Raw genomic sequence first — 20541 nt, forward strand, 5'->3', positions numbered from 1 at the left:
ACGATAGAGATAAAAAGGTTGAGGCTTAGTGCCTCCTGCAGCTCAGAATACTCAATGACCTGATTTCTCTTGTATGGTTTCCGGCGTGGAAGCACAGTGATCCATGCAGCCAGCCGGCTGGACATTAGGGGCTACAGTCGCCAGGAGCAGAGAATTTCACTGCACTATCAGCAGAACATGGGCCTGGAGGAGGGAGGAAACGAAAGGGGAGGAGAGGAGAGATGATCATAGAGTAGAGTATCAGTTAAGAGGGAGAGGGAGATGTTTTAAAGGAGGATTCTGACAGACAGTCGAGGAATGGGTTAGGCGAGTTGTCAAATGCCATCACAGTAAAGACGCTACATACAACCCTTTCCAAGAGGAGGGTAGAACCAGATACAGCACAGTGCATCACATAAAACAGAGAAGATAAACCATGGAACCTGGTGACAAATGCATACAGTGATAGAACTATAGCAAATCCACTATCCATAATGAATAATTTTTTCGTCAACACTGTACATCTTCTCGACTGAGCTTACATTCAAATCAAAAGGCCAAATAGTCTATGCGATAAAGCAAAAGTCTACTTTGTCTTAAAAACAGAAGAGGAAAATGTAGGCCTAACACTCAATGAAGAAGTTGCTTCAACACTTTCACTTTTATCCTGGGTAATGGAAAAGTTTGTAGAGGGTTAAAAAACCCAACAAGACTTTAATAAATCAATGTCTCTTGCTGATGTTGCTGATGCATGTTTTATTTCTGGCTATGACGGAGAAGCTTAACTCGTCAGCAACACAAACTGGGAAAAGAAGGATGTCTTTTCAACCTAGTAACTATATTCCAGTATCAGAACATATTTTACGACCTGAAACAACACATCTACAGATCCCAGATTCTGAACACATTTCTTAAAGCATCAGTGCTTCTCTTCTATTCCTGATAACACAATGAAATGTTCTCTGTCCTTACAAATCAAAAATCGAAATAGACTAGAATCAAACCTCCTTTTATAGGAGAAAATAATGGAATTATACAGAGTATAAAGGCGAGACAAAATTGTAGAAATATGGCAAATTGTCAAGTCAAAACTGCAAGCTAACAATAAGATAGCATTGATTTTGCTCCCCAAAGCCAAACCTATTTTATGAGAATTATTTTAACCTCCAAACTGTGTGAAGCTAACTCTCAGTTGGATAACATAATTGTTCAGAAAGGCAAATCACATCACAGTATTTTGTGAACAGAATAAGCGCTCATCCTGAAAAAATGTCCATTGGATTTTTATGATGTTAGAAAAAACAGGTATTGGGTTCCAGTTCCACAATGGCGGTGATCAATGAGTATACATATCATCCCTTATTAATGTCACTTGTTAAATCCTCTTCAATCAGTGTAGATGAATGGGAGGAGGCAGCTTAAAGAAGGATTTTTTTAAGACAATTGAGACATGGATTGTTTATGTGTGCCATTCAGAGGATGAACAGACAAAACAAAAGATTTAAGTGCCTTTGAAAGGGTTATGGTATTAAGTGCCACGTGCACCGGTTTGTGTCAATAACTGCAACGCTGCTGGGTTTTTCACACTCAACAGTTTCTTGTGTGTATCTACAATGGTCCACCACCCAAAGGACATCTAGCCAACTTGACACAAGTATGGGATGCATTGGGGCGGCAGGTTAACCTAGTGGTTAGAGTGTTGGACTAGTAACTGGAAGGTTGCACGTTCAAACCCCCAAGCTGTCAAGGTACAAATCTGTCGTTCTGCCACTGTTCCTAGGCCGTCATTGAAAATAAGAATTTGTTCTTAACTGACTTGCCTAGTTAAATAAAGGTTAAATTATTTTTTTTTTAAATGGAGTCAACATGGGTCAGCATCCCTGTGGAATGCCTTCGACACCTTGTAGAGTCCATACCCCAATGTATTGAGGCTGTTCTGAGGGCAAAAGGCGGGGGGTGAAACTCAATATTAGTAAGGTGTTCATAATGTTTGGTATACTCAGTGTACATTACCCTGTAGGCCTACTCAACCTTTTGGATAAAAAGGCTGGCATGCCAAAGCTTGGGGGCGGCATTGGCTCAAAGCATTCTTCCATCGTTGTGACATTTAATGGTACCACATCAAAGACGGCTGTGTAGAAAGGCTGTCTGAAATTGGAAGAGATCATTTCAGATATTAAGAGCTCACTAATTGAGAATGAGCTATATAAATGTACAGGGGCGTCATTGATTATTAGAGCGGACATGATGTATGTGAGGATGGAGGAGGGGTGGTCAAGAGTGGGCCTGGGCACCTGGAAGTTGGAGAATTTTGCATTTTTAAGCTTTTTCCTGCAAGCTTTTTCCTGCGTAATCATTATGCCTTATTCTATTCTACACATTCCAGAGGGGGTCATTCTGACTGTTGTAAATCACACATCTCAATATCCTACACTAAAATGCCTAGGATATTATATTAATATTAAAACACAGTACATTGAATCATAGCACACATCAAAACATGAATCAATCATCAATCAACATATTATGGCACCATAATTAATACACACATACTGTAGGTATATCATGATATCATCGTACGGTGCCAGATTCTGTATCTTTCTGACTGGTGGTTAAATTGTTTAAGAAACTATGCTTCTCTGCATCTCTGCTAACATCTAGGTAAAAGATGGAAAGGAATGTAAGTCTTATTCAGTACATCTAGTAATTGCTTGCTTTTCTAAACTCTTGCAACCTTGCCAGCAAGATAGTTAGACCTACTCTAACTTTATTGATGGCCTGAAATGGCTTGGTAGCTAGTTATGTTGTTGGGAGATTGGGAACCTATCTAGCTGGTTAACAAAATAAATTGCTAGGTGGCTAGTATTATAGAGAAACAAAACATTTTTTTTTATTCATCAACAACGAATCAATAGGTTACATAGCTTGATCAAATTAATTTATAAACAAACATACCTCCAGCGAGTCCTGCCCATCACCGGCAGCTAAAATCAAATTAAATGCTGTGTGTGTCACTCTACACTCTCTCCTCCTCCACTGACTATATTGCATTAGAGTATCTAGTGTATCTTTTCTCTGTGCACCTTGTAAGGAACCACTTACAAGGGAGAAAATGGAGGAACTCTTTGCCTGGTCCAGTCAGTGTGTTCACTTCCACAAAATACAGCTGACAGATTTTATTATCAATAATTATGAAAAAAAAGTGGGCTTAAAAATGTTTAGATATTAACTTAACATCTGAAAAATACAAAATAAACTGGATATTTCTCAGGGGACATGTGCCCTTGTGCCCCCTATTGGCATGACGCCACTGTCAATGTACATGCTACGATCTGAGAAGATGGTGCTGATTGCAAAGACCTAAACTCAGCAAAAAAAGAAAAGTCCCTTTTTCAGGACCCTGTCATTCAAAGATAATTTGTAAAAATAAAAGAAAATCCAACTTCAAAGATATTCATTGTAAAGGGTTTAAACACTGTTTCCCATGCTTGTTCAATGAACCATAAACAATTAATGAACATGCACCTGTGGAACGGTCGTTAAGACACTAAAAGCTTACAGACGGTAGGCAATTAAGGTCACAGTTATGAAAACTTAGGACACTAAAGAGGCCTTTCTACTGACTCTGAAAAACACAGAAAGAAAGATGCACAGGGTCCCTACTCATCTGCGTGAACGTGCCTTAGGCATGCTGCAAGGAGGCATGAGGACTTCAGATGTGGCCAGGGCAATAAATTGCAATGTCCGTACTGTAAAACGCCTCAGACAGCGCTACAGGGGGACAGGACGAACAGCTGATCATCCTCGCAGTGGCAGACCACGTGTAACAACACCTGCACAGGATCGATACATCCGAACATCACACCTGCGGTACAGGTACAGGATGGCAACAACAACTGCCCGAGTTACACCAGGAATGCACAATCCCTCCATCAGTGCTCAGACTGTCTGCAATAGGCTGAGAGAGGCTGGACTGAGGCAGGACTTGTAGGCCTGTTGTAAGGCAGGTCCTCACCAGACATCACCGGCAACAACGTCGCACAAACCCACCATAGCTGGACCAGACAGGCCTGGCAAAAAGTGCTCTTCACTGACGAGTCGCGGTTTTGTCTCACCAGGGGTGATGGTCGGATTTGCAAATCTTGTGCAGTCCATGAGGAGGAGATGCACTGCAGTTCTTAATGCAGCTGGTGGCCAGATACTGACTGTTACTTTTGATTTTGACCCCCCCCCCCCCCTTTGTTCAGGGACACATTATTCCAATTATGTTAGTCACATGTCTGTGGAACTTGTTCAGTTGATGTCTCAGTTGTTGAATCTTGTTATTTTCATACAAATATTTCCACATGTTAAGTTTGCTGAAAGTAAACGCAGTTGACAGTGAGAGGACATTTCTTTTTTTGCTGAGTTCATAAACCTTTGTCTCTATTTAGCCTACAATAAAAATATGCCTAGAAAACTGACAATTGAGAACATCACCATCCCTTCAGTCTTCCCTCTAAGTGAAGATTTACTGGTGTGTGATCTATATGGTGTGTGGTTCTGTTGGCTTCAAGCGTGACTCGTGTATTCTCTCCACCACAGTGGTCTGTGACTGTCAAAGCAGAAACTCTGATCTGAGTGATTCTGGAGAGGCTGGCAAAAGAAAAGAAAGCAATATTCAAGGGGATTCACATAAAAAGGTCTGAGAAATCATTGACCTTCTTGGTGCGACCTCCGATGTCTGTCACATTTGTTTGATCTCCTTGAGAATGCAATGTGAAGAACATATCTCTCATCCACTGACATTTACCTCAATGACAACACAGCTCTCAAACAGTTACCTAGGGGCTATTTCCAGAATTAAGCCATAATACAGTGGTAATCCCGGCCTGTGTGTCTGGTAATGTGTGTTGCTAGATTGAACGATAATGAGAGATCATTGTGCCGTGCTAATCACAGCTCTTTCTTTCCCTCCATTTTCTACCTCGGGAAGAGGGGGGGGAAATGTTGCTAATTATGCATTTCAATAGGATTACTAGATCTATGTAATCAACTATTCTGAGTATCTCACTAATGACGAATTTATCCAAAAAGAAGATGTTTAATCAAAGGGTGTGATTTGTGTTGTCAGGGAGATTTGCATGCCTGTGACGGGGGGATTTGAGCTGTAGCAGGGGCCCTAAAGGGCTTGGCAGTGGGCATGTTTAATGCTGATATGACAAGATATTAAGCAACATTTTAAGCTTGACCTTCAGCCATCTTCTGCCTGAGCAAAGTTACATGACACCAACGGACAACATGATTAGGCTATCCTATCCCTAGCATACAGTAGAAGGCAGACATACACAATTTGTCTTTGATGTTAATTTACACCTAGACTTACTGAGACTTATTCTTTGTAAGTTTGTTCCGGGTTCACTAGATCAAAAAAGGTAGTTCACTGGCAAAGATTAAAAGGGTAATGATGTGTTAAAGGTAGTAACACTCCAATTAGAGTAATGTTGCTATAAACAGTAAACATCAAAAAGGATACCATGATAAATTGGGGGTCATATCCTACCAATTTGTAAACATCTCCGCTTTAAAAATGAGTTAATTTACTGTACAGTGTAACTCAGGAAGTTTATATCATTAAAGACTGCTGTACTACTATGCTATATGCAGTGCAATGCAAAAGTGATTTACTATATGCCAAGCATACATTCTTCAAACAGTATACTGTAATTCTAATAGAAAACATAATCAATTAGAATCTTCATGAGCACAATTTCAATTTACATAGCTCGGCCTTGTTGAAACATGGTCATTAGAGGCACATTGATAATTTAACTTAGCACACATTACCCAGGCCTGGATGGCACATGCAACGCTAATAGGTAATTTGCCTCATGTTCTTGAGTAAACTTCTCATAGCTGGTATTGGGTCTAGGAGCCCTGTTCTCCTTCAACTATGCCACTGTAGTTCAGTGTTGTTTACCAGAGCTAATTAAGCTAAATCAAATAATTTTATATTACCCAATACCTGGATCATGTTCTGTAAAAGGTAGGACACTTTAAGGAACATGTAGTTCAGATTCAGACTCTTGGACAGCCTTGTTAATTTACCCAGAAACCCATTAACGGGAAGCTCCATCAATAACCACGACAGGTAAGGAAACACTGCAGGCCTGACGGCAACATAAAACACATTTTCTCCCTCAAATATCTCACCAAACTGTCCATCTCATCGACTGGAAGTGACACCTGCTTTCTCATTACCCAACATTATTGAAAAAGCCTATAGATGGTCTTTCCAGAGTAACGGTGTCACCTGTATGTCAAGTCACATATGCAATGCAGCACGTCAGCTCTCATGGTGTTTGTGTGTGTTCGTGTCCATGTGTGTTTTTGAGCCTATGTTGCCAGGGATTCCATAAGGAAAATTTGGCGCCTGATAATGTGACCTGGAAGATTTTATATTTACGGTCAATTCGAGAAATTTCCAGGACCTACAGTACCAGTCAAAAGTTTGGACACACCTACTCATAAAAAAAACACATTTGTTGCTATTTCTACATTGTAGAAAATAGCGAAGACATCAAAACTATGAAATAACACGTGGAATCATGTACTAACCAAAGAAGTGTTAAATCAAAATATATTTTATATTTGAGATTCTTCAAAGTAGCCACCCTTTGCCTTGATGACAGCTTTGCAAACTCTTGGCATTCTCTCAACCAGATTCATGAGGAATGCTTTTCCAACAGCCTTGAAAGAGTTCCCACAAATGCTGAGCACTTATTTTCTGCCTTCCCTTCACTCTGCGGTCCAACTCATCCTAAACCATCTCAATTGGGTTGAAGTTGGGTGATTGTGGAGGCCAGGTCATCTGATGCAGCACTCCATCACTCTCCTTCATGGTCAAATAGCCCTTACATAGCCTGGAGATGTGTTGGGCCATTGTCCTGTTAAACACAAATTATAATCCCACTAAGCGCAAATCAGATGGGATGGCGTATCACTGCAGAATGCTGTTGTAGCCATTCTGGTTAAGTGTGCCTTGAATTCAAAATAAATCACAGACACTGTCACCAGCAAAGCAAACCCACAACATCACACCTCCTCCTCCATGCTTCACGGTGGGAACGACACATGAGGAGATCATCCGTTCACCTACTCTGAGTCTTACAAAGACGCAGTGGTTGGAACCAAACATCTCAAATTTGGACTCATCAGACCAAAGGACAGATTTCCACCGGTCTAATATCCATTGCTCGTGTTTCTTGGCCCAAGCAAGTCTCTTCTTATTATTGGTGTCCTTTAGTAGTGGTTTCTTTGAAGCAATTTGAACATGAAGGCCTCATTCACGCAGTCTCCTCTGAACAGTTGATGTTGAGATGTGCCTGTTACTTGAATTCTGTGAAAAATCTATTTAGGCTGCAAATTCTGAGGCTGGTAACTCTAATGAACTTATCCTCTGCAGCAGAGTTAACTCTGGGTCTCCCATTCCTGTGGCTGTCCTCATGAGAGGCAGTTCCATCATAGCGCTTGATGGTTTTTGCGACTGCACTTGAAGAAACTTTCAAAGGTCCTGACATTTTCCGGATTGACTGACTTTCATGTCTTTAAGTAATGATGGATTGTGGTTTCTCTTTGCTTATTTGAGCTGTTTTTGACATAATATGGACTTGGTCTTTTACCAAATAGGGCAATCTTCTGTATACAACCCCTACCTTGTCACAACACAACTGATTGGCTCAAACTCATTAAGAAGGAAAGAAATTCCACAAATTAAGAAGGCACACCTGTTAATTGAGATGCATTCCAGGTGACTACTGTACCTCATGAAGCTGGTTGGGAGAATGCCAAGAGTGTGCAAAGCTGTCATCAAGGCAAAGGGTGACTACTTTGAAGAATCTCAAATATAAAAAATATTTGTTTAACATCTTTTTGATTCCTACATTATTTTTTTGATGTCTTCAATATTATTCTACAATGTAGATAATAGTACAAATAATGAAAAACCCTGGAATGAGTAATTGTGTCCAAACTTTTGACTGGTACTGTATATACATTGGGTGCCTAACCCATTAGGCAGCCACGAATGGTTCAACCTCTCTTTCGTATCGTCCGAGATCCCCAAAGATTGGAAAGCTGCTGCGGTCATCCCCTTCTTCAAAGGGGGTGACACTCGACCCAAACTGTTATAGACCTATATCCATTCTGCTCTGCCTTTCTAAAGTCTTCGAAAGCGAAGTTAATAAACAGATCACTGACCATTTCGAATCCCACCGTTCCTTCTTTGCTATGCAATCCGGTTTTCGAGCTGGTCGCAGTGCACCTGAGCCATGCTCAAGGTAATAAATGATATCATAACCGCCATCGATAAATATAGTACTGTGCAGCCGTCTTCATCGACCTGGCCAAGGCTTTCGACTCTGTCAATCACCGTATTCTTATCGGCAGACTCAACAGCCTTGGTTTCTCAAATGACTGCCTCGCCTGGTTCACCAACTATTTCTCAGACAGTGTGTCAAATCGGAGGGCCTGTTGTCTGGCAGTTTCTATGGGGGTACCACAGGGTTCAATTCTCAGGCCGACTCTTCTCTCTGTATATATCAACGATGTCGCTCCTGCTGCGAGTGATTCCCTTATCCACCTCTACACAGACGACACCATTCTGTATACATCTGGCCCTTCTTTGGACACTGTGTTAACTGACCTCCAAACGAGCTTCAATGCCATACATCTCCAATCCAAAATTAAATCTAGAATCGGCTTCCTATTTCGCAACAATGCCTCTCTCACTCACACCGCTAAACATACCCTCGTAAAACTGACTATCCTACCGATCCTCGACTTTGGCGATGTCATTTACAAAATAGCTTCCAATACTCTCAATTAAATGTTGACTCCCCGTATCTGCTTCTCTCCTCCAGCGTCAGTCCTTACAGAATGCAGCAGCCATCAAATGAGGCATCGGGGAATGCTGGCGTTTCGGTTGGTGGTGATGTCGGGTCTGGGGGCTGCCGCCGATGAAACCGGGGGTGCCTTAGCTGGATCATCGGGCTTCCATGCCATAGCTGGCTCGACAGGTTTCCTTTCTCTGGTTGTCTCAGAAGGTGCCCATCCCAGGTCGAGAGATACTTGAGTAATCAAGGTGACAGACACATTCAATACCGTCTTGCATACTCTTGCCCGCATCTAGCCTCTAGCTGATCTAGGTTGTGAACATCCAACAGTTGCAAACGAGAGTTTCAATTGAACAAATTTAGGTATGTTTATCCCTGTTTTGTTCCATTTGGTTCCGTTTAAGATTTTTGTAATTTTATTTCACCTTTATTTCACCTTTACTTAAACAGGTAGGCCAGTTGAAAACAAGTTCTCATTTACAACTGTGATCTGGCCAAGATAAAGCAAAGCAGTGCGACACAAACAACACAGAGTTACACATGGGATAAACAAACGTACAGTCAATAACACAATAGAAACATTTATATACAGTGTGTGCAAATGTAGTAAGATTAGGGAGGTAAGGCAATAAATAGTGGTGAAATATTTACAATTTAGCAACGAAACACTGGAATGATAGACTAGAGTGATAGATGTGCAGAAGATGAATGTGCACCCCACTGGGGTGCAAAGGAGCAAAAAGAACAAAAAACAATATGGGGATGAGGTAGTTGGGTAGGCTATTTAAAGATGGGCTGTGTACAGGTGCAATGATCGGTAAGCTGCTCTGACAGCTGATACTTAAAGTTAGTGAGGGAGATATAAGACTCCAATAGAATCGGCAGAATGAATGCACCCCGATCACATGGAAAAACAGAACTAGCAGCCATATAAACAGCATGATCACTTTGCTCGTTATATATATATAATTCCTTCTCGCATCTATGCTCTCTCCTCCTCTCACCTTTTCCCTTCGCTTGTGGACTTCAGTTCACAATACAACAGCTATCTGTGATGAAAAAACCTTCCCAAGCCAATCCTTCAAACCATAACCGCTAACCTCTACACACAGCCTACATCGTTGTCACCATATTAACATCATAGTCAACATACACTATATATACAAAAGCATGTGGACACTAGGGGTGCAACGGTACAAAGTATGTTGTCGAACCGTTCGGTATGCCCCCTACGGTTCAATACGCACACGTGAACCGCGAAATTACGATATGCCTGTCATTTTCCTATAATTTCCAAAACTTGCTTATTGCGCTGCAGACTACATGCACCTTGTACATACAGACCCACAGAACCAGATACGCAGTTTGTGAACAGGCTTGGCAGGCAACTGCTTGGGGCACAAGGCCTTTAGGGGTCTCCTGAGGGCTGACAAACTTTACTCCACAGCAATGTCTCAAAATGTGGCAACCGCAGTGACCACAACCCCCTCCCCCTTAAACAACCAATGGACAATTTGCAATGACATCTCAGTGGGAAACCTCCCTAAAGGGGACGGGAAACTGGGAAACTAAAAACAAATAAATATTCTCCCAGCTCTAACGTGACAATGGCGAGCGCTAGCGAGACAGAGAGAAGCAAATTTTAAGAGGCATCGCCGTTTCTCAAATCCGCTGTGTGGGAACATTTTGTATTCAGCGTTCAATACGATGACAAGTTTAAGAAGACCGTAAACAAACAAAGTACAGTCTGCAAGCATTGCTTTGCCACTGTCGGCTACTAGAGTGGAAACACTTCTAACATGTGTCATTTACGTCGCCATCACCCAGCCGTATCCCATGCAGGTGGAGCTGGAGCAAGGAGAGTCCACTCGTTAGTGAAAACACAACAGTCTCCTGCTGCTGCCTTCCAACAACAATTTGCCACAAATTCCGGAAAAAATTAAGAAATAACGAAAGCAGTGGGAGTATTCATAGCCAAAGATTTGCAGCCCTGTTCGGTGGACACCGATACCGACCTGATGAAAAAAATTTAACAGTGTTACAATGTCCCCTCCCTCACACATTTCAACAGCAAAGTAATTCCCAAACTCTATGAAACATCACGGAGAGAAATTGAAAACTAATTGACACAGACACCCTATCTAGCTCTCTCCACTGATAGTTGAACCTCCAGAGCAACTCAAAGCTACCTCACTGTGACAGTTCAGTATGTACTGTTTTGGGAGATGAAGAGCTACGTGTTGCACACTCATCCCATGTATGAGAGTCATACAAGGGCACACTTTTCTTAAATGTAGAGATAGTGAAACCGTACCATGGCCCACAAACCGTGATACATACCTAACCGCGGGCCAACTGTACCGTTGCATCCCTAGTGGACACCCCTTCAGATTAGTGGATTTGGCTATTTTAGCCACACCCGTTGTTGAAAGGTGTATACAATTGAGCACACAGCCATACAATCTCCATCGACACGCAATAGCAGTAGAATGGCCTTACTGAAGAGCTCAGTGACTTTCAACATGAAACCGTCATAGGTTCCAACAAGTCAGTTCATCAAATTCTACCCTGCTAGAACTTGCCCGGTCAACTACTGTTGTTGTGAAGTGGAAATGTCTAGGAGCAACAACAGCTCAGCCACAAAGTGGTAGGTCACAAAAGCTCACAGAACGGGACCATCAAGTTCTGAAGCGTGAAGTGTGTAAAAATCTTTGGTCCTCGGTTGCAACACTCACTACCGAGTTCTAAACAGCCTGGGAGCTTCATAAAATGGGAGCTTCATAAAATGTGTTTCCATGGCCAAGCAGCCGCATACAAGTCTAAGATCATCATCTGCAATGCCAAGCGTTGACTGGAGTGGTGTAAAGGTCGCCGCCATTGGACTCTGGAGCAGTGCCAACTGTAAAGTTTGGTGGAGGAGGAATAATGGTCTGAGGCTGTTTTTCATGGTTCGGTCTAAGCCCCTTTGTTCCAGTGATGTGAAATCTTAACGCTACAGCATACAATTACATTCTAGATAATTCTGTGCTTCCAACTTTGCAGCAACAGTTTGGGGAATGCCCTTTCCTTTTTCAGCATGACAATGACTACGTGCACAAAGCGAGGTCAATACAGAAATGGTTTGTCGAGATCTGTCTGGAAGAACTTGACTGGCCAGCAACGAGCCCTGACCTCAACCCATCAAAAACCTTTGGGATGAATTGGAACGCTGACTGCAAGCCAGGCCTAATAGCCCAACATCAGTGTCTGATGTCACTAATGCTCTTGTGGCTGAATGGAAGCAAGTCCATGCAGCAATGTTCCATCATCTAGTGGAAAGCCTTCCCAGCAGAGTGGAGGCTGTTATAGCAGCAAGGGGGGGAATGAGATGTTCGACAAGCAGGTGTCCACATACTTTTGGTCATGTAGTGTAGCTACTAGAACTAATGCATTGGTAAACCCGCTACAATCATGAAGAACAGTGTAGAGCAAGCAGTTTAGCAGTTACACCGGCAGGCCCCAGTGGCAATAAATTAATAAAACTAAAAGCTTACCTTGACTTGGAAGTGTTGGATAGCCATAGCCAGCTAGATAACATAGCATCCCTCTCTATTTGTATCGGGTGTTTGAATAGGCTAATCTAGCTAGCTGCATTTGCTAGCTAAGTAAGTGAAAGTGAGCATTTCGTGCAATTCTACACATTTTGCAATGACTTATGCCATGTTAATATGATATCTGAGTGAGAGTAACTAACAACATCATTGGTGGGTCACTGGAGAGATAGAGAGGGACAGAAAAAGGAAAGAGAGATTTTAGTTTATGTATGTCCGTTGGGTTTTCCCACAGACTTTAATGCATACCGTGTAAACACACAGGGATTGTCCTTTTGCACAAGAGACCCTACATCCCAACATTCCCTGGAAAGATATCCCATAATATCCCTGGGAAGTCCAAGTGCAGAAACATAACAATTTAATGTTTCAGATTTCAGCCAAGTCCTATTTACCTCTCAACACCACAACATGTACAGATATGAATGCAAAGAATAGCGCCCTCACACAGCCCTCACACAATAGCGCCCTCACACACTAAGCCCTCACACAGCCAACAAAACACATCTAACAGTAGAGCTATGTGCCAATGCATATTCAACAACACAGACCCACTGTGGCTGTAGATTCACCTATAGTCACACAGACAGTGACTCAAATACACATGCATAAAGACAGTAGTATGGCACCAAACACTCGCTTACACACACACACACGCACGCACACATGCAGACACACAATTTAGGAAACAAAAAGTGCCCTTTAACACTGGAGTGATAATCAGTGTCTACTCAGTGAATTTTCTTTCTGGCATTATTATAATGTTCCCTGTAGGACAAAAAAGTGTATGATTAAATAATGCAAATGCATTCCTCATGGCCTGAGAACCTGAGAACATTTTTCCCTTTCTTTAGACTTAAGGATTATACAGCAATGCCCTATAATGCGGTGAAAAATCTCCCCAAGTCCAAAGTTAATCTAAACACAGAAGTTATGCAATGCAGAACAGCACTTGAGGAACTCAAGCACAAAGCCAAGGACTGATTATTATACCAAAAAGAGAATAAGCACATTATTCAAGCAAATCAGCAATGGAAATCATGCAAATTAATGCAAGGTTTGCATTTGCTGGTTGAAAACGATGATTAATAGACAAAAATATTGCATTTTTCACCCAAAGAGAGAGAAGAGTGGATGCAAGGCAAGAGCTGACAAAGATTCATGAACCCTCTGATCCTGCTCTGCCTATATCCATTATGAGGTAAACATGTGTTGTCGTGACACACACACAACTAAACTTTATACCATGTAAAAAATGCCATTGTCCACATAATGCGGGACACTGTTTTCTTTTTATTCCTTCTGTTTCTGTTGTAAACAGCTGTTTACTTGGCCTATTGTTGAGGTCACACCCACCTTACTAAAGAGACAAACTGTTGAACTGCTAAATTGAGCACAGAATGTTCTAGTGAGGTGAGAGAGAGAGAGAGAGCTGTGACCTACCTGTGTCCAGACTAAGGTTCAGGATGGTTCAGTCGTTTTCTCTCCTTCAGCCCCAGCTAACAAGCAGCGTCCCTGTTAGGGCCTGTTAAAGTGATAATTGAAGGATACGTCCAGGCACCACAGGCTTCCTGTTGACCAGGGCGAAGGACAACTCAGTTTGTAGAAACACTGCTGAGGCCTTGATGACGTGCTGTCCAAAACGGAATGTAGACATGGTGATGACTGCAGACCTGAAAGAGGGAAGAAGTGTTCAAATAAGGTGAACTGAGGCAAGACCGCTGCAGGGCTGTCTGTTAGGGTTCACTGGGTGTTCAGCAAATCACACTGCAGAAAGTATCTAAGGACAATACAAAGTACCACTTTCCAAAAAATCAACCGTTCATGAAACAGCTTTCAAGGTACAGAAGTCTGACAAACAAGCATGAAATGTGTGTCATCATCTAAAAAGTTCAAAATGGTCTCTTCGTATCGAAAAGTCTCAATCATAACAGAAATGAAAGAATACCCTAGTGTGAGAAACACAGTAATGACCAATACTGAGATACTAAACCATGCGCTTCACTGGAGCCAATTGCTCATTTTGAAGCTAGTTAAAACAAAAAGGATTGTCACTATTTGCAGCAGTTCTCTTGGTGAAATTGCGTTTGTGAAATGATGAGTCCTCTCATCAGTGTGTCACAGATATCAAGAGCACTGCCAAGATGACGTCACATCTGACCAAGCCCTCTCTATGGGCTGTCACAGATATCCCTGCTGGAAAAATCTATTACTGCAAACATAAAATATTTGAAAGTTATCTGTCTATGTCTCGTTCTCTTTTCACTTACTTTTTCTTACCACACTAGAATAATTGTTCATCTTCTATACAGGAGTCCAGGTTTCAATTAGCATTGGCCAGCATTTGCCAGCATTCAATTAGACATGGGGAAAAACACAAAATAATATGTACTTTACCATTTACATTTTTTTATTTCAACTTTGTTTAACCAGGTAGGCTAGTTGAGAACAAGTTCTCATTTGCAACTGCGACCTGGCCAAGATAAAGCAAAGCAGTGTGACACAGACAACAACACAGAGTTACACATGGAGTAAACAATAAACAACCCAATAACACAAAAAACCAATCAATGACACAGTAGAAAAAATAAGTCTATATACAGTGTGTGCAAAAGGCATGAGGAGGTAGGCAATAAATAGGCCATAGGAGCAAATAGTTTCAATTTAGCAGATTAACACTGGAGTGATAAATGAGCAGATGATGATGTGCAGGTAGAGATACTAGTGTGCAAAAGAGCAGAAAAGTAAATGAAATATAGTTAATGTTTATAGTTATAGTTAGATAGTCGACCATTAGGGTCAGGGTTGATTAGGGAGGTCACCGCTCCTTTGGGCATGGTGACGCATGGGGGTCATACGGAGAGAATTAGTCTCTTCCTTATTGACTCTCCTGCGTTTCTAGTGGTACTGGGCCTACCCTGGTTAGCTTGTCATAACCCCACTGTTTCCTTGCCACAGAGGGCTCTCACGGGGTGGCGGCGAGAGTGCTCAGGACGTTGTTTAGGGGTTTCGATTGGTGCTACTACAGTGGAGAGTCCAAACCAGGTCTCCACCATGACCCCTGAAAATGCCGATTTGGCTCTCGCCTACTCCAAAAAGAAGGCAACTCAATTACCACCTCATCGACGGGGCGATTGTGCGATAGATCTCCTGGTAGACGCTGCACTTCCCAGGAGTCACATGTATCACCCTCTTTGGCGTTCATAGTGGAGGTGGACGCTTCCGAGGCTGGGATAGGAGCTGTGCACTCTCAGCGCTTGGGTACCCCACCGAAGCTCCGTCCCTGTGCCTTCTTCTCGAGGAAGCTCAGCCCGGCGGAGTGAAGCTATGACGTGGGGGACCAGGAGTTTTTGGCTGTCGTCAAGGCCTTGAAGGTGTAGAGACATTGGCTTGAGGGGGCCAGACACCATTTTCTCATCTTGACTGACCACCACAATCTGGAGTACATCTGGGCAGCGAGGAGACTGAACCCTCGCAGGCAAGGTGGGTCATGTTTTTCACATGTTTTGTGTTTACCTTTCTTACAGACCAGGCTCCCAGAACGCGAAGACAGACGCATTGTCCCGGCTGTATGACACAGAGGAGCGGCCCATGGACCCCACACCCATACTCCCCGCCTCCTGCCTGGTGGCACCGGAAGTGTGGGAGCTGGACACGGACATTGAGCAGGCGTTATGTGCAGAGCCCGCTCCCATCCAGTGTCCCGCTGGGCGTCTGTACGTTCCGTCTGCTGTCCGTGACCGGTTGATCTATTGGGCCCACACGTCACCCTCCTCTGGTCATCCTGTGATCGGTCGGACAGTGCGCTGTTTGAGCGGGAGGTACTGGTGGCCTACCTTGGCTAAGGATGTGAGGGTTTATGTTTCCTCCTGCTTGGTGTGCGCCCAGTGTAAGGCTCCTAGGCACCTGCCCAGAGGTAAGCTACACCCCTTACCCATTCCACAGCGGCCTTGGTCGCACCTGTAGGTGGATTTTCTTACTGATCTTCCACTCTCACAGGGTAACACAGCGATCCTGGTCGTTGTGGATCATTTCTCGAAGTCCTGTCGTCTCCTCCCTCTGCCCGGTCTCCCTACAGACTGCGGAGGCCTTGTTTACACACGTCTTCCGGCACTACAGGGTGCCTGAGGATATAGTGTCTGATCGGGGTCCCCAGTTCACGTCTAGGGTCTGGAAGGCATTCATGGAACGTCTGGGGGTCTCGATCAGCCTTACTTCAGGGTTTTACCCCGGGAGTAATGGCCAGGTGGAGAGAGTGAACCAGGATGTGGGCAGGTTTCTATGGTCCTATTGCCAGGACCAGTCGGGGGAGTGGGCGGAGTTCGTGCCCTGGGCCGGGATGGCACAGAACTCGCTCCGCCACTCCTCCACAAACATCTCTCCCTTCCAGTGCGTACTGGGGTACCAGCCCGTTCTGGCGCCTTGGCATCAGGGTCAGACCGAGGTTCCTGCGGTGGACGACTGGTTCAGGCATGCGGAGACATGGGAAGCTGTCCGTGTCCACCTTCAGCAGGCCGTGACCCGCCAGAAGGATAATGCAGATCGCCACCGCAGTGAGATCCCGGTGTTCACACTGGGGCACCGGGTCTGGCTCTCGACCCGAAACCTGCCCCTCCACCTGCCCTGCCGTAAGCTGGGTCCGCGGTTTGTGGGTTCATTTAAAGTCCTGAGGAGAGTGAACGAGGCTTGTTATAGGTTACAGCTTCCACCTGATTACCGTATTAACACCTCGTTCCATGTGTCTCTCCTCAGGTCGGTGGTGACTGGCCCGCTCCAGGAGTCTGAGGTGCTGGAGGTTCCTCCACCCCCTCTGGACATCGGGGGGGCCCCGGCGTACTCCATTCGCTCCATACTGGATTCGGGGCGCCAGGCGAGGGGCCTTCAGTATCTCGTGGAGCGGGAGGGGTACGGCCCGGAGGAGAGGTGCTGGGTTCCGGTCGAGGACGTGCTGGACCCATCTATGCTGCAGGAGTTCCACTGTCTTCGTCCGGATCGCCCTGCGCCTCGCCCTCTGGGTCGTCCCCGAGGCCGCTTTCGACGCGTGGCTATTGTCACGACTTCCGCCTAAGTTGGTCCCTCTCCTTGTTTGGGCAGTGTTCGAAGTCACCGACCTTCTAGCCATCGCTGATCCCCTTTAATTTTTCTTTGGTTTTGTCTTGTCTTTTATCACACCTGGTTCCAATCCCATTTATTATATGTTGTGTATTTAACCCTCTGTTCCCCCTCATTGTCCTTGTCGGTGATTGTTTGTTTGTAAGCTGTGCAAGATATGTTCTGGTGTGCTTCGTTTTATACCAAGTTATACCAAGTTCGATCTCCTGCGCCTGGCTTCCCTTCCACCTGCACGCACACTTACAGACTGTCGTTTCTCTTTGCTTATTTGAGCTGTTCTTGCCATAATATAGACTTGGTCTTTTACCAAATAGGGCTATATTCTGTATACCACCCCTACCTTGTCACAACACAACTGATTGGTTCAAACACATTAAGAAGGAAAGAAATTCCACTAATTAACTTTTAACAAGGCACACCTGTTAACTGAAATGCACACCTCATTAAGCTGGTTGAGAGAATGCCAAGAGTGTGCAAAGCTGTCATCAAGGCAAAGGGTGGCTACTTTGAAGAATCTCAAATATAAAATATATTTTGATTTGTTTTACACTTTTTGGGTTATTACATGATTCTATATGTGTTATTTCATAGTTTTGATGTCTTCACTATGTAGAAAATAGCAAAAATAAAGAAAAACCCTGGAATGAGTAGGTGTCCAAACTTTTGACTCTTACTGTATATACAGTATATTATTTTTTATATTGATGTGACAAATGTATCATTTGTACAGTTCTTAATTAAACATGTAGTTAGTTGTTTGTTACATTTGACTGTGTAAAACATATCAATACATATTAGAACATGCTCCTCTCCAGAGCAACTTGCATTCATCTTAAGATAGCTAGGTGAGACAACCACATATCACAGTCAAATATACAGGATATAAACCTTCCATTCCAGCTAAACAACGGATATATAGGATTTTATTTGAAAAAAAATCAAAAACCTATTAACTACCAATCTGAGGACAGTTATATTATACACGCTCATGAAAGTAGCCATAATGTCACACCCTGACCATAGTTTGCTTTGTATGTTTCTATGTTTTGGTTGGTCAGGGTGTGAGCTGGGTGGGCATTCTATGTTACATGTCTAGTTTGTCTATTTCTATGTTTCGGCCTAGTATGGTTCTCAATCAGAGGCAGGTGTCATTAGTTGTCTTTGATTGAGAATCATACTTAGGTAGCCTGGGTTGCACTGTTTGTTTGTGGGTGATTGTCTATGTCAGTGGCTTGTGTCAGCACAGGTCTAATTTGTAGCTTCACGGTCGTCATTTGTTTATTGTTTTGTATGCAATGTCAGTACTTTCTTTATTAAAGATTTACCATGGACACTTACCACGCCGCATTTTGGTCCGACTCTCTTTCCCATACAGAAAACCGTGACAGAATCACCCACCACAACAGGACCAAGCGGCGTGGTAACGGGCAACGGCAAAAGCAGCAGCAGGAGAAGCAACAGCGGCGCAAAGAGGAATGGACTTGGGACAATGTGTTGGACGGCAAGGGTTGCTACACATGGGAGGAGATCCTGGCGGGAAAGGATTGCCTTCCATGGGAACAGGTGGAGGCAGCGAGGAGAGCAGAGGCAGCCAGAGAGAGGAGCCGGCGATATGAGGGAACACGGTTGGCAAGGAAGCCCGGGAGTCAGCCCCAAAAATTTCTTGGGGGGGGGCTAATAGGGAGTATTGCTACGCCAGGTAGGAGACCTGCGCAAACTCCCTGTGCTTACCGGGGGGCTAGAGAGACCGGGCAGGCACCGTGTTATGCTGTGGTGCACACGGTGTCTCCAGTGCGGGTGCATAGCCCGGTGCGGTACATTCCAGCTCCGTGTATCGGCCGGGCTAGAGTGAGCGTCGAGCCAAGTGCCATGAAGCCGGCTCTACGCATCTGGTCCCCAGTGCGTCTCCTTGGGCCGGCTTACATGGCACCAGCCTTGCGCACGGTGTCTCCGGTTCGCCTGCATAGCCCAGTGCGGGCTATTCCACCTCGCCGCACTGGCAGGGCGACCGGGACCATTCAACCTGTTAAGGTTGGGCAGGCTCGGTGCTCAAGAGCTCCAGTGCGCCTGCACGGTCCGGTCTTTCCAGTACCACCTCCACACCCCAGCCCTCGGGTAGCAGCTCCCCGCACCAGGCTTCCTGTGCGTGACCTCGGCCCAGTACCACCAGTGCCAGCACCACGCATCAGGCCTACAGTGCGCCTCGCTTGTCCAGCGCTGCCGGAGTCTCCCGTCTGCCCAGCGCCATCTGAGTTTCCCGTCTGCCCAGTGCCGCCCGTCAGCCAGGGGCCGCCAGTGCCGCCCGTCAGCCAGGGGCCGCCAGTGCCGCCCGTCAGCCAGGGGCCGCCAGTGCCGCCAGTCAGCCAGGTGCCGCCAGTCAGCCAGGGGCCACCAGAGCCCTCTGCCCAGAGCTGCCGCCCCTCTGTCCCGAGGAGCCGCCCCTCTGTCCCGAGCAGCCGCCCCTCTGTCCCGAGCAGCCGCCCCTCTGTCCCGAGCAGCCGCCCCTCTGTCCCAAGCAGCCGCCCCTCTGTCCCGAGCAGCCGCCCCTCTGTCCCGAGCTGCTGCCCCTCTGTCCCGAGCTGCCGCCCCTCTGTCCATTGAGAAGAGTTGCCATTGTGAGGAGGCCACGGAAGCGGACAAGGTGGGGGACTAAGACAACGGGGAAATGGGGGCCACGTCCAGCACCAGAGCCGCCACTACGGACAGATGCCCACCCAGACCCTCCCCTATAGGTTCAGGTTTTGCGGCCGGAGTCCGCACCTTGGGGGGGGGGGGGGGGTGGGGTGGTACTGTCACACCCTGACCATAGTTTGCTTTGTATGTTTCTATGTTTTGGTTGGTCAGGGTGTGAGCTGGGTGGGCATTCTATGTTACATGTCTAGTTTGTCTATTTCTATGTTTCGGCCTAGTATGGTTCTCAATCAGAGGCAGGTGTCATTAGTTGTCTCTGACTGAGAATCATACTTAGGTTGCCTGGGTTGCCACTG

The 20541-nt window shown here is 44.9% G+C and overlaps 1 protein-coding gene across 2 annotated transcripts in view; it reads right to left on the bottom strand.

Moving 5' to 3' along the window:
• Nucleotides 1-20541, bottom strand: part of fhit (fragile histidine triad diadenosine triphosphatase) — a 301102-nt gene that overhangs the window by 178791 nt on the left and 101770 nt on the right. For both annotated transcript variants that reach the window (XM_021569595.2, XM_021569594.2), the window contains exon 4: nt 13994-14115. In XM_021569595.2, the coding sequence (XP_021425270.1) occupies nt 13994-14099 (106 nt within the window). In that variant the 5' untranslated portion in view covers nt 14100-14115. The remainder of the gene's footprint in view (nt 1-13993; nt 14116-20541) is intronic.

Source organism: Oncorhynchus mykiss, chromosome 17 (assembly GCF_013265735.2).
Source record: "Oncorhynchus mykiss isolate Arlee chromosome 17, USDA_OmykA_1.1, whole genome shotgun sequence".
NCBI lineage: Eukaryota > Metazoa > Chordata > Actinopteri > Salmoniformes > Salmonidae > Oncorhynchus > Oncorhynchus mykiss.